Consider the following 11934-nt stretch of genomic DNA (forward strand, 5'->3'; position numbering starts at 1 on the left):
GATACAGTCACACTAAATAACAAAAATATTATTTAACAACATCAAATAATACAATCTATCTAAACTTTGTATCCATATAATACAATACAATAAAGTACAATATAATACATAACGATGGATAACAATAATCCAAATAAAGTGTTATCTAAGATAATTACACCATAAAACTAAGATCAGATATTTTAGAGTGTTTTTTTAAACCTTTATTTCAATAGCATTTTTTGGGAGCAAAAAATACTTTCTTTGCAAAATAATTCTCTAAAAAAAGATTTTCTTTATAAAACGCCACAAGATAATTTAGGAAAGAAAATCAGAGTTGCATCGTCATTGCTGACTCACAGATCCAATGATCCCGGGCCACGAGAACAGATTCCGGGCCCAACTGTCGCACGTGAGTAAGGACCCTTTCTCGTGTGAATTTATCAAATTCATCACTCTTTTCACTTTTCTGAAAACAATCAGTTACTCCAACGTTAATGGCAATCGCAGAGGACGCCACCAAAACCGATTCGCGGTTAATCTTCACGTATGGAACCCTAAAGCGCGGATTCCCCAACCATTTCCTGATGGAAAATCTGATCGGCGCCGGCGACGTCGTTTTCGTCGGTGAGTACACGACAGTGGAGACCTTCCCGCTCGTCTGCGGGCCCTACGGAATCCCGTACCTGATCAACATCCCCGGGTTGGGTAACCGGGTCAGGGGCGAGCTCTACAAGGTGAATGGCAGTGGGCTTGGGCCGCTGGACGATCTGGAAGGGATCGAGAGAGGCCATTACGAGAGGCTGCCGTTGACAGTCGCCGGAGACGACGGTGAGACAGTGGCGGCGGAGGCGTACTTCGGGCACCGGAGCTTTGGGGAAGGAATGTGGAAGAGATGCGGAGAATCAGGGTTTGAGGAGTTCACTATAGAAATGGGGGAGAAATATGAGAGGAAAGAAGACAGGCCTCCCAATAATGATTTTCTTCAAAATATCAGAGATTTTATCTCCAACGGGAACTGAGATTGTAATATTCCCCTCTCTTAATTAAACTTTTTAGTTAGATAATAAGAAGAAAAAAAACATGATTATGTCATTGTTATTGTTGCTATTATGTCTATTGCAAATGCTTTAAATTGTATGGAAATGATTATTGCTGGAAATGCTCTATAACTTTGAAGTCTATGGCGTAGAAGTCTAATAACCTGTTTGTTCTTAGTTTTTTTTTTTTCAAAATAAGTATTCTTTTTTCAAAGTTGGAGCCAAGCAAGAAAAAAAAAATACTATTCAGAAGAAACAGAAGCAGTTTTTTAAAATAAAAAAAATAGTTTTTATTAAAAAAATACTTTTTTGAAATGTACTTTTGAGAGAAATACACTTAGAAATTATTTTTAAAAGTTTGGTCAAACACTAATTGTTGTTCAAAAGTATTTTTTAAATTAATTAGTTAAATACAAACTGATTTTTACCAAAAGTATTTCCGAGGAAAGCAAAGTTGAGAAAAAGCGCTAATTTTTGCATGGCCAAACAGCTATAAATTCTGTTTGTTTTTTCTGTAATTATTTGGATTACTATTGCCGAAACATTATTTGCTTGTATGCATATTCGAATAGTTAGTTTCGTTCCACCAATTTTTTACTTTCTTTTAAAAAGAATGACCAATATGATGAAATACAATAATCGATCTATTTTAAAAAAAATCTATTGGCGATGCCCATTATTCATAAACTAGTAGAGTACTATTTATTATGTCACTATTATAAGAAATTTATATACAGGTAAGATTAAGCGATAAAACACAAACATAATTTTAAGTTAGAGTTAAGCAAATGTACCATTCAACTTCATTGATGTGATATCGTCATATGGTATATTGGCAATTCCTGCAATTTATGTATTTTCTCAACTTAAAATCCCACTATTCCTTTTGAAATGCGTGGAATATGACTACTGCATCATAACTGGATCTCCGTAAACGGACAGAAAGCTAACAACCCAATACAACACGAGATACAAGAAACCCCATAGATTCTTAATTCAGCCCAAGATAGGGCCACTGGTAGACACATTTGTTAACTTAAGGCTCATCTACATTACCATTTTCAATAGTTGGACTTGGCACAGGTACAAATATTCCGAATAGAAAATAAGATGAAAGAAGGAAGTTGTCAGAGAGACTTACGGCCTGTTTGGCCAAGCTTCTAAAATCAGCTTATTTCGAAAAGTGTTTTTCTTAAAAGTACTTTTAAAAAAAGTATTTTTGGTGAGAAACAATTTGTATTTGGCTAATTAATTTGAAAAATACTTTTGATCAGTAATTAATGTTTGTCCAATCTTTTGAAAACTGCTTGTAAGTGTATTTTTCTCAAAAGTGCTTTCGGAGAGAAGTTATTTTTTTCTGCTTCTCAAAAACTGTTTCTGCTTCTCAAAAATATTTTTTTTCCTTCCAAAAACTTAGTTAAACACCTCAATTTTTGGTCAAAAGTATTTTGGGCCAAAAAAGCACTTTTGGCCCAACATAAAGCGTGGCCAAACAGGCTATTATAGTTTATTAGAATTCATACGATTTTGGCCCCAAAAAAGGACCATAATGGAAACAAAAGACCTATAGAGATTTGTTGGAGTCTTTATAGTTTGTTTAGAAATTTTAATCTCAATAGAATACGCATAGTTTCTATAATCCAAAAGCAAGAATGAGATTGATGCTTCGAATGCTCACTTTTCAGGAGCTATGTTAGAAGAAGCTACGGCACTTTTGGAAGGGAGAATTAGACTAGGTTGTCACTGTATAGAAAAAGAAGTATACTAGGTTGTCAAAAAAAGTATACTAGGTTGTCACTGTATAGAAAAAGAAGTATAACCGTTGAGTAATAAAAATATAAAGTAATGCATATGAAGCGAAATACATAGTGAGAATTCATACAATTGATCTCAACTAATTTGGATGGTGGCATTGCTATAGCACTTAGATACATATATAAATTAGGAATGAATGCACAGAGATGGTAAAACTTAGTTCTAGCAGTATTAACGAATAACCCATCTTTACTGGATTCAAATCACCAAAAAGTTATGCGTTCTCTTTTCAGGGTTCTATGGGATTCAAACCACCGAAAACTTAGATACGGTGATCCATTCATTATACAGTCAAAACTTTCATAACTTTATTCCGTTATTTTTTTTTTATTATATTAAAATATTGTTATAGTAACATATATTATAAATAGAACTTCAAAAATTATGTGCAGCAACAATTTCATTATTATAGTGAAGTACTATCATAAAAGATGACTTTATAGAGAAATTTGATTATATTATTAAATTAAACAACCTTATGTTTATTAATCCATCCATCAAAAAGAATCACTGTTATTACTTCGGAACGAAACAATTAGTTCCATTAAAAATGGATAATAGTTCCTTCCATCCAACAAGAATCACAATATTACTACAGTTCTACTTGGGAATTAACACAATATTACTACAGTTCCACTTGGCAATTAACACATTTATTGCTATTAGATGATTTGATCTTATAAACATTTTATACATCATTTATGCATATATACCTCCAAAACCCACAGAAAATTCATCCAATACTAAGGAATTTGAGAGTTCCTATAGGTGAGAAATAATGACAAGATCAATGTATGGGTTAATGTATGGGTTAAAATTATTTAGCGACAGTTGGATGAATGACGAGATGACACGTGTAACTGAAGACATGTAAAATATGAGTCAGCAAAGAGTTGGCACCGAATACAAACAAGTGACTGGTGCTGAATAAATTTCGAAGGTATTGGAACCGAGAACGCAAATTTGAAAGGGTGACATCGGTTAAAAAAGGCAGCATCCAATGAGCAGCCGTTACAAAGAATCTCTGTATTAATGTTCGACTGTTATGCAATTATCAATAAGGATTTTATTCTCATTCAAGAAGAGCTTGATTTGAGGATCTTGTCTCCCTTAATAGAGCTATAAATAGGAGAATTTGTATCCATAGTTGGAGACGAAAAATCATCTATACTCAAAGGCTAAAAGTTGCTCTTACTTTTTAAGTTATTCTCTTTCTTTTACTCTTAACTCTGTCCTTATCATTGCTTCCGAAAAAGTTAGATCCACAGCCAAACTTGTATTTTGTTCAAGTTATTTTACTTGTATTTTGTTCAAGTTATTTTAATAATTTTATTTTTGTTCTTATCATTTCCATATTATTGGATCAAATTAATTCACGTGTCGATAAATCACGTTACAAATCCAATTGTATCGTTTTACGGGTAAACAATCAATGCTATGATCAATTCAATTTTGTTGAATGTTATCTTATTAATGCTCCAAATATTTGTCATACCTGTGCTCGAGGTATTATAATCTCATATTGGAAGGTATATGTTGTTGTTTCTTTATATAATTTTGAACAATTGTCGTTAATCTTGTATTAGCTTGCTCGGTTGAGATAGATCCAAGATATTTTTTATTAACAATAAAAAAAAATTTCAATTTTTTTCCTTCTTTTAACTATTGTCCTTCATTTGATTACAAGTCAAGTATAAATGTAACACCCTAAATGTTTACTAATATTTGCATTCTCGATTGAGCATCTTTATAATGAGGAGATATTTTACTTCGCTAATCGTGAAATTGACAATACATAAAAATTTCTTACTTTAGGTTGTGTTAATATTGACAAAGAAGTTTCATGGTTTTGCTATGTGTAACACTTAATATTATTTTGATGAATTAATATTAAATATATTATATAATTAAGGTTTTGCGCTGCCACCCTTTTGTATTTATCTAAAGATATTTAGTAGATTGGGCAGCAATATTTTTCATATTTATCCAAAGTTTTTATATTACTTTTGTGACATGCTTTTTCATAACCTTATCTCATTTTCAGTCCTTAATGCCCAAGAAAATCCCATCTCTCTCTCCTTCTTATCACCTGAAAAACTTCATGAAAACATCATAAATTTTCACTAAACCAACCAGCAAAACTCGTTCTTGGTGAAGCTCAAGTTGCTCATCTCTTTTGTGGTAAGTTACAAAATCTATTTTTACACTAGACAGCTATTAGTGTTTTTTTCAAATCATTTTATATAGAGCTCTGTTTTAAGTGATCCAAGACTTTATGGAAAGCTATTTCATAATCTATAACTCTTATGAATGAACCAAAACTTGGTTTGTCTTTTATTTACCCGAAAATAGGTGATGAAGTACAGGGCAGGTGCTGCCCAGATTTTCTGTTTTACAAACCCTCCATGTACTACTGTTAGTAATTTTAGCATAGCGTTTTGTACAAAATTGATATGGGGCCGATTCAAGATGTTATGAAACGTTAAGACACATATCTACTACTGTAAAGAAGACCAAACGGTCTAGTTTGTCCCTTTTCATCTTTAAATTCGCGTCACAACACGAGACAGTGATACTATCTAGAATTTCTGTTTCAAATATTTTGGGTAATTTTTACCAATATCATGTTTAGTTTGACATGTTAAGTCACTAAACTTATATAGATATTTGATTATGTATTTAAGGTATATATACCCTTTTAAAATCTAAGGGAAAGTATTTGAGAAAGTGGACGGATTTGGTTTGTCTATGGCGTAGACGATTCGAACATCCTCAAGTTGTGGTTGAACTGTTTTGTGGTAAAACACCAAGGTTTGTGTATAAACTTTGTACTCTTTTTACTTGCTGAAATATTTTGAAATAACCTGTATTTTATTTTTCTTGTCTTCAATTAATAGTACTGTATTCGTATTATATCAAGTATTGCAAGATATTTGCTAAATCGCCCACTAGTACGGATTGTTTGATCATTCTTGTTGGGACTTTGTCCTTCTTGTGGTAGTAACTTTGTCACTCATCTTGGCATGCCTCTTGATTTGGATATTTTGCCATCTTGACTTTAGATTTGTAGTTCGTCTTAAATTATGGAACTTGTCCGTGTTAAGTATGAACTAGGAAGCCATTTTTAATATAGTTCTTGATTCTCTTGACTATTGGGTTTTGACCCTACTTAATTTGGGGCTTCGGTCCATATTGATATCTAATTTTTCTTAGTGTGATGGCATGACGTACATATTGGGCGAAAAATGGATATTTGACAAACTCTCTTGGATTGATAGTATATGCTTTCTCAACTCTTGAATCTTGAACATTATTATTGATATTTGAAAACACTTCAAGGGTTGATATTTAATACTTTTGATATATTTGTTCACTTGTTTTAAATTATGTTTCATTTGAGCTACCTATGACTGAAAATAGGAATTGGAGAAGTTAATGGCTCCAAGCGCAAAGTTTATACGCCACTAAGCTTTATGCTTAGCGATATTTGTTTTCTATCGTAGGTAATGTACGAGATAAAAATTTGAAGACAACCTTATGAAGTAGTCTTTTGGGAGCACTTATGGAGATCACATTTGCATATGCACCATGATTTTGTATAGTTTTGTGATATGTACATGATATATATGTCATACTTATGTATGTTATTTGGAGGCTTGTTGGATCTTAAGACCAAAATCTTGTAACTTGAATTTGGTAACTTATTTTGCTGTTTTAGGGTGTGTTAATAACTCAAGTCTTGTAATATGCTGAATTTATATTTTGTCTTATAAATATGTACAAAGGAGAAAACTAATTTTTTTTATACCCAATAGTTTAAAATTTATGTACAATATAAACTTGCAGTGATGTTGATTATTTAAGTAGGGTTATATCACCTCATGTTGATATTTTGACATTATATTTTATTTTTAAAATAAAATAAAATTATGAAGAGTATTTTCAAAAAATAAAAATATTGCACTTTGGACCTCATCGCATGGGGCCTATTTCTGCTACTAAATTATTCTGAATATTTTTTTTAATTAATATCTTCTTAATGTTGTAAGTAGTAAATTAGATTTATTTCGTAAGTAGCACCCTCTCAAAGGGGTTACTACAAGCTTTGGTATCAGAGCCTAGGTTTGTGATTCTAGGATTTTTGTTGTGATCGTACCTAATATTTTTTGTTATTTTCTTTCTTGAAAATGACTTGGAGATTATAAATTTTTGCATACTTGTTTAATGTAATTTGATGTATTCCTTGTGCATATGCATCATGTACATGTCCCAAATGCAGTGTGATGTTATTTTTTATAGGAATTTTAATATGGCCTCTTCTTCGAATAGAGCTATTGGATCTGTTGATGAAAGACAGGCCCATTATAATGCTCCACCTCACCTCCAAGAAGGAGATAAGGTACCCTTTCCTAACCTAAATCATCATCGTGTTAGTAAAAATGAAGTGGGCAATAATCCAAGAGCAATGGGTCATAGTACTCCTATTATGACTCCTCCATTTCAGCAGATGGTTGAGTTCTTTCGTCAGTTGGCTGGGACAATGTCAGATCCTAGTGAAATGAATTTTGAGAAGATGAGGAAAATGAGTGGAGTTGAATTTGAAGGCACTAATGATCCCACGGTAGCTGAACAATGGATCGACCACATGGAGAGGGTCTTTGAACAACTAGAGTGTACTAATGCTGCCAAATTAAAGTATGTTATCTCTCTTTTACAAAAAGATGCCTATGATTGGTGGGTAAATGTGCCAAATGCAAAAGCAAAACCTCTGGTGCTGACCTGGGATGACTTTGTGAAAGCATTTCGTGCGAATTATGTCCCCTTGTCTATTGTGATGCTAAGAAAAAAGAGTTTCTAAATTTAAGACAAGGAAGTATGTCTATTGCAGAGTATCAACAAAACTTTCTCAGGCTTTCTCGCTATGCTGGAGGTATTATAGATGGTGAAAGAAGCAAGTGCAAAAGATTTGAAGAAGGTTTGAATGGTTACATTCGAAAGTCTATGGCAATCTTGCAACTTGGGTTTTTCCAAGCTAATTTCTACTACTCTTACTTGGGAAAGAATTGACAAGGAAGAAGCTAGTATAAGAGAAAACAAGTTTAGGAAGGGTAATTCAGATTATGGCGGTCCATCCAAAAAGGGAAAGTTTGACTATTCCAAGACTGTAAGTGCACAGAAGTCATCATATCATAAGAAGAATAAGACAAATTTCTCTACTGCTAGTAATCCAAGTTATGTCTAAGGCAAAACTTATACACCTTCTTGTGCACAGTGCGGGAAGAATCACTATGGCGTCTGCAGAAGAGCTTTTGGTGCTTGTTTTAATTGTGAAAGTCTAGATTATAAAGTGAAGGATTGTCCTAATCCTAATCCTTTTTCTTATACATATACAGAGGGCTCAGTTCAAAAGCCTGTCACTACTCATTCTCCAGCTAATAGTGGTGCAAGAGCTAGAAATGTGCAAGCAGTGGGTTTGGGTGGAGCTAATCAGGCTAGTAGGTCGAGATCTACTACACGAGTCTATGCTATGAGACAGAGGAATGACCAAGATGGCCCGGACATGGTTGTTGGTAAATTTCACTTATTTGGCATATCTGTTGTTACATTATTTGATCCTGGATCTTCGCACTCTTATATTTGCTCATCACTTGCATTTTCTGATACTGTTAAATCTGTGAGACTTGACTTTGATGTGCTAGTCACGAGTCCATTAGGTCATCAGGCTGTTGTTAACAGGATTTACCTGGATTGTCCATTCATGATTCAAAATCTGGCCTTCCTTGCAGAATTGCTTGAAATGCCCTTCCAAGACTATAATGTTATTGTTGGTATGGATTGGATCCATAGGTACCATGCATTGGTTGATTGTAGGTTGAAGCAAGTGACTTTTGAAAATCCTGCATATTCACACATAGTAGTTCAAGGAGAAATATCATTGACATCTAATATTATTTCTGCGGTCTTGGCAAGGAAGATGATTTGTCAAGGTTGTGATACATATCTTGCTCATATAGTCGATACACGATTGGAGAGTCCAAGTCTTAAGGACATACCCATCGTGTGTGACTTTTCTGATGTATTTTCTGATGATCTTCGTGGGTTGCCTCCAGAAAGGGGGATTAAATTTCCTATAGAGCTTGTCCCTGGAACTACTCTTATTTCTATCACTCCTTATAGAATGGCTCCAGCTGAATTAAAAGAGTTGAAGGCTCAATTGCAAGAACTTCTTGAGAAAGGTTTTATCCTTCCTAGTATTTCGCCTTGGGGAGCTCCTGTTTTATTTGTGAAAAAGAAAAATGACACTCTTAGGCTTTGCATTGATTACCGTTAGTTAAACAAGGTAACAATCAAGAACAAATACCCACTACCTAGAATCGATGACTTGTTTGACCAACTGAAGGGTGCTAGCTTGTTCTCAAAAATTGACATGAGGTCTGGATATTATCAGTTGTGTGTAAGGGAGCAAGATGCTCCTAAAACTGCTTTTAGGACCAGGTATGGCCATTATGAATTTTTGGTAATGTCATTTGGTTTGACAAATGCTCCTGCTGCATTTATGGATCTAATGAACCATGTATTCAAGCCTTATCTTGATCAATTTGTGGTGGTGTTTATTCATGGCATTTTAGTCTATTCCAAGAATAGAGAAGATCATGATAAGCATCTCCAGATTGTTATGCAAATTCTGAAAGGGAGGCAACTCTATGCAAAGCTTTCCAAATGTGAATTTTGGCTGAGTGAAGTGGTGTTTTTGGGGCATATTGTATCAGCTGAAGGTGTGACGGTTGATCCTAGTAAGATTTAAGCTATTGTTAATTGGAAACCCCCTAAAACTCCAACTAAGATAAGAAGTTTCTTGGGTTTAGTAGGATACCATAGGAGGTTCGTGAAGGGCTTATCTATTGTAGCTTCTCCTTTGACCAAACTTTTGGGTAAAGACTCCAAGTTTGTGTGGGATGACAAGTGTCAAGAGAGCTTTGAAAAGCTCAAATCCTTACTGACACAAGCTCCAATACTTTCTCTGCCAGCTGAAGGAAAAGATTATGTGATATACAGTGATGCATCTCACCGTGGCTTGGGTTGTGTTTTGATGCAAGAAGGGAAAGTAATTGCTTATTCCTCTCAAAAGTTGAAATCGCATGAGTTGAATTATCCCACTCACGATCTTGAACTTGCTGCCATTGTTTTTGCCTTAAAATTTTGGAGGCATTACTTGTACGGGGAGAAGTGTCATATATTTACTAATCACAAGAGGTTGAAGTACTTGGGTACACAAAAAGAGTTAAACTTGAGACAACGTAGATGGCTTGAACTCATCAAAGATTATGATTGCATGATTGATTATCATCCTGGTAAAGCCAATGTGGTTGCAGATGCATTGAGTCGCAATTCCCTTGCAAGTTTAACTCTAACTCCTTTGCCTTTGCTTCTTGAATTAAGAGCCATGAATGCTTGTCTTTCATTTAATTCTAATGGTTATATCATTGCCAATTTGTATGTCAAGCCAGTCTTACTTGAGCAGGTCCAAGAAGCGCAGAAGTTAGATGAGAAGCTTGTAAAACGGATTGAAGAAGTCTAAAATAGAAGAGAATCAAATTTTATATTGAAGAAAGATGATACCTTATTTTATAAAAATAGGTTGTGTGTTTCTAATGATGTTGAATTGAGGAAGCATATCTTGATTGAAGCACATAGTTTACCGTATGCAATGCATCCAGGAGGTACTAAAATGTACCGGACCATCAAGGAGAACTACTGGTGGAATGGTATGAAGAAAGACATTGCAGAGTTCATTTCTAAGTGCTTGGTATATCAACAAATAAAAGTTGAACATCAAGTCCTAGCTGGTCTACTGCAACCCTTATCAATACCTGAGTGGAAATGGAAAAGGATAACGATGGACTTTGTTTTTGGACTTCCACGCACTCAAAAGAATCATGATGCAATTTGGGTCATTGTAGATAGACTAACTAAGAGTGCTCATTTCTTGGCAATTAGAATGGACTACTCATTGGAACGTTTGGCAGAATTATATATTAATGAGATTGTGAGGCTGCATGGAATCCCTGTTTCTATTGTGTCTGATAGAGATCCAAGGTTTACATCTAGATTTTGGTCTAGCTTGCAAGTAGCTTTGGGTTACAAGTTGAATTTTAGTACTGCTTTCCATCCACAAACAGACGGGCAGTCTGAGAGGGTCATACAAATCATGGAGGATATATTTCGAGCCTGCATTATTGAGTTTGAGGGTAGTTGGGACAAACACTTAGCCCTGATAGAATTTGCTTACAATAATAGCTACCAATCAAGTATAGGCATGCCTCCTTATGAAGCTTTGTATAGGAAAAAATGCGGAACGCCTCTTTGTTGGAACGAGGTTGGTGAAAGAAAATTGGTGAGTTCTGAGATTGTTCAACAAACTGAAGATAAGGTAAAAATCATCAAGGATCGCTTAAAATTTATCTCAGACAGACAAAAGATTTATGCTAATCTTAAGAGGCGTGAAATTGGGTATAAAACGGGTGATAAGGTATTTTTAAAAGTTTCTCCAAGGAAGATGATTATGAGATTTGGCCAAAAAGGTAAACTTAGTCCTCGATTTATTGGACCTTATGATGTGCTTGAGAGAGTTGGCCCAGTTTCTTATAAACTAGCTCTTACACCAGAGTTAGACAAGATCCACAACGTCTTCCATGTTCCTATGCTTAGAAGATACCGCTCATATCCATCTCATGTTCTTCCTATTGAATCTATTGAGGTCAATCTTGATTTAACATATGGAGAAAAACCAATCCAAATCATAGCACGTGAGTTAAATGAGCTTAGAAATAAGAGCATCCCCTTAGTGAAAGTTCTTTGGAAAAATCATTCTGGCAAAGAAGCTACTTGGGAGCAAGAAAAGGATATGCGAGTACAATATCCATATTTGTTTCGGGACTAGTACAAGGTAAATTTCAGGACAAAATTTGTTTAAGGGGAGAGAGTTGTAACACCCCAAATGTTTATTAATATTTGCATTCTCGATTGAGCATCTTTTTTATGAGGAGATATTTTACTTCACACTTCCTAAATGTGAAATTGACAATACATGAAAATTCCT

General features: G+C 34.5%; 2 protein-coding genes across 2 annotated transcripts; both read left to right on the forward strand.

Annotated features, from left to right (window-relative positions):
* The first annotated feature begins 314 nt into the window (after positions 1–314).
* Positions 315–1141, forward strand: LOC104117475 (putative gamma-glutamylcyclotransferase At3g02910). Its single transcript, XM_009628539.4, has one exon. The coding sequence runs from the start codon at positions 477–479 to the stop codon at positions 999–1001; it is 525 nt and encodes a 174-aa protein (XP_009626834.1). The 5' UTR covers positions 315–476; the 3' UTR covers positions 1002–1141.
* Positions 1142–7815: 6674 nt separating this feature from the next.
* Positions 7816–9165, forward strand: LOC138892917 (uncharacterized). The gene is made up of 2 exons (XM_070176674.1): positions 7816–7998; positions 8107–9165. The coding sequence occupies exons 1-2, from the start codon at positions 7816–7818 to the stop codon at positions 9163–9165; spliced, it is 1242 nt and encodes a 413-aa protein (XP_070032775.1).
* The last annotated feature ends 2769 nt before the right edge of the window (positions 9166–11934 follow it).

This window comes from Nicotiana tomentosiformis, chromosome 5 (genome assembly GCF_000390325.3).
Source record: "Nicotiana tomentosiformis chromosome 5, ASM39032v3, whole genome shotgun sequence".
In the NCBI taxonomy this organism is placed as follows: domain Eukaryota; kingdom Viridiplantae; phylum Streptophyta; class Magnoliopsida; order Solanales; family Solanaceae; genus Nicotiana; species Nicotiana tomentosiformis.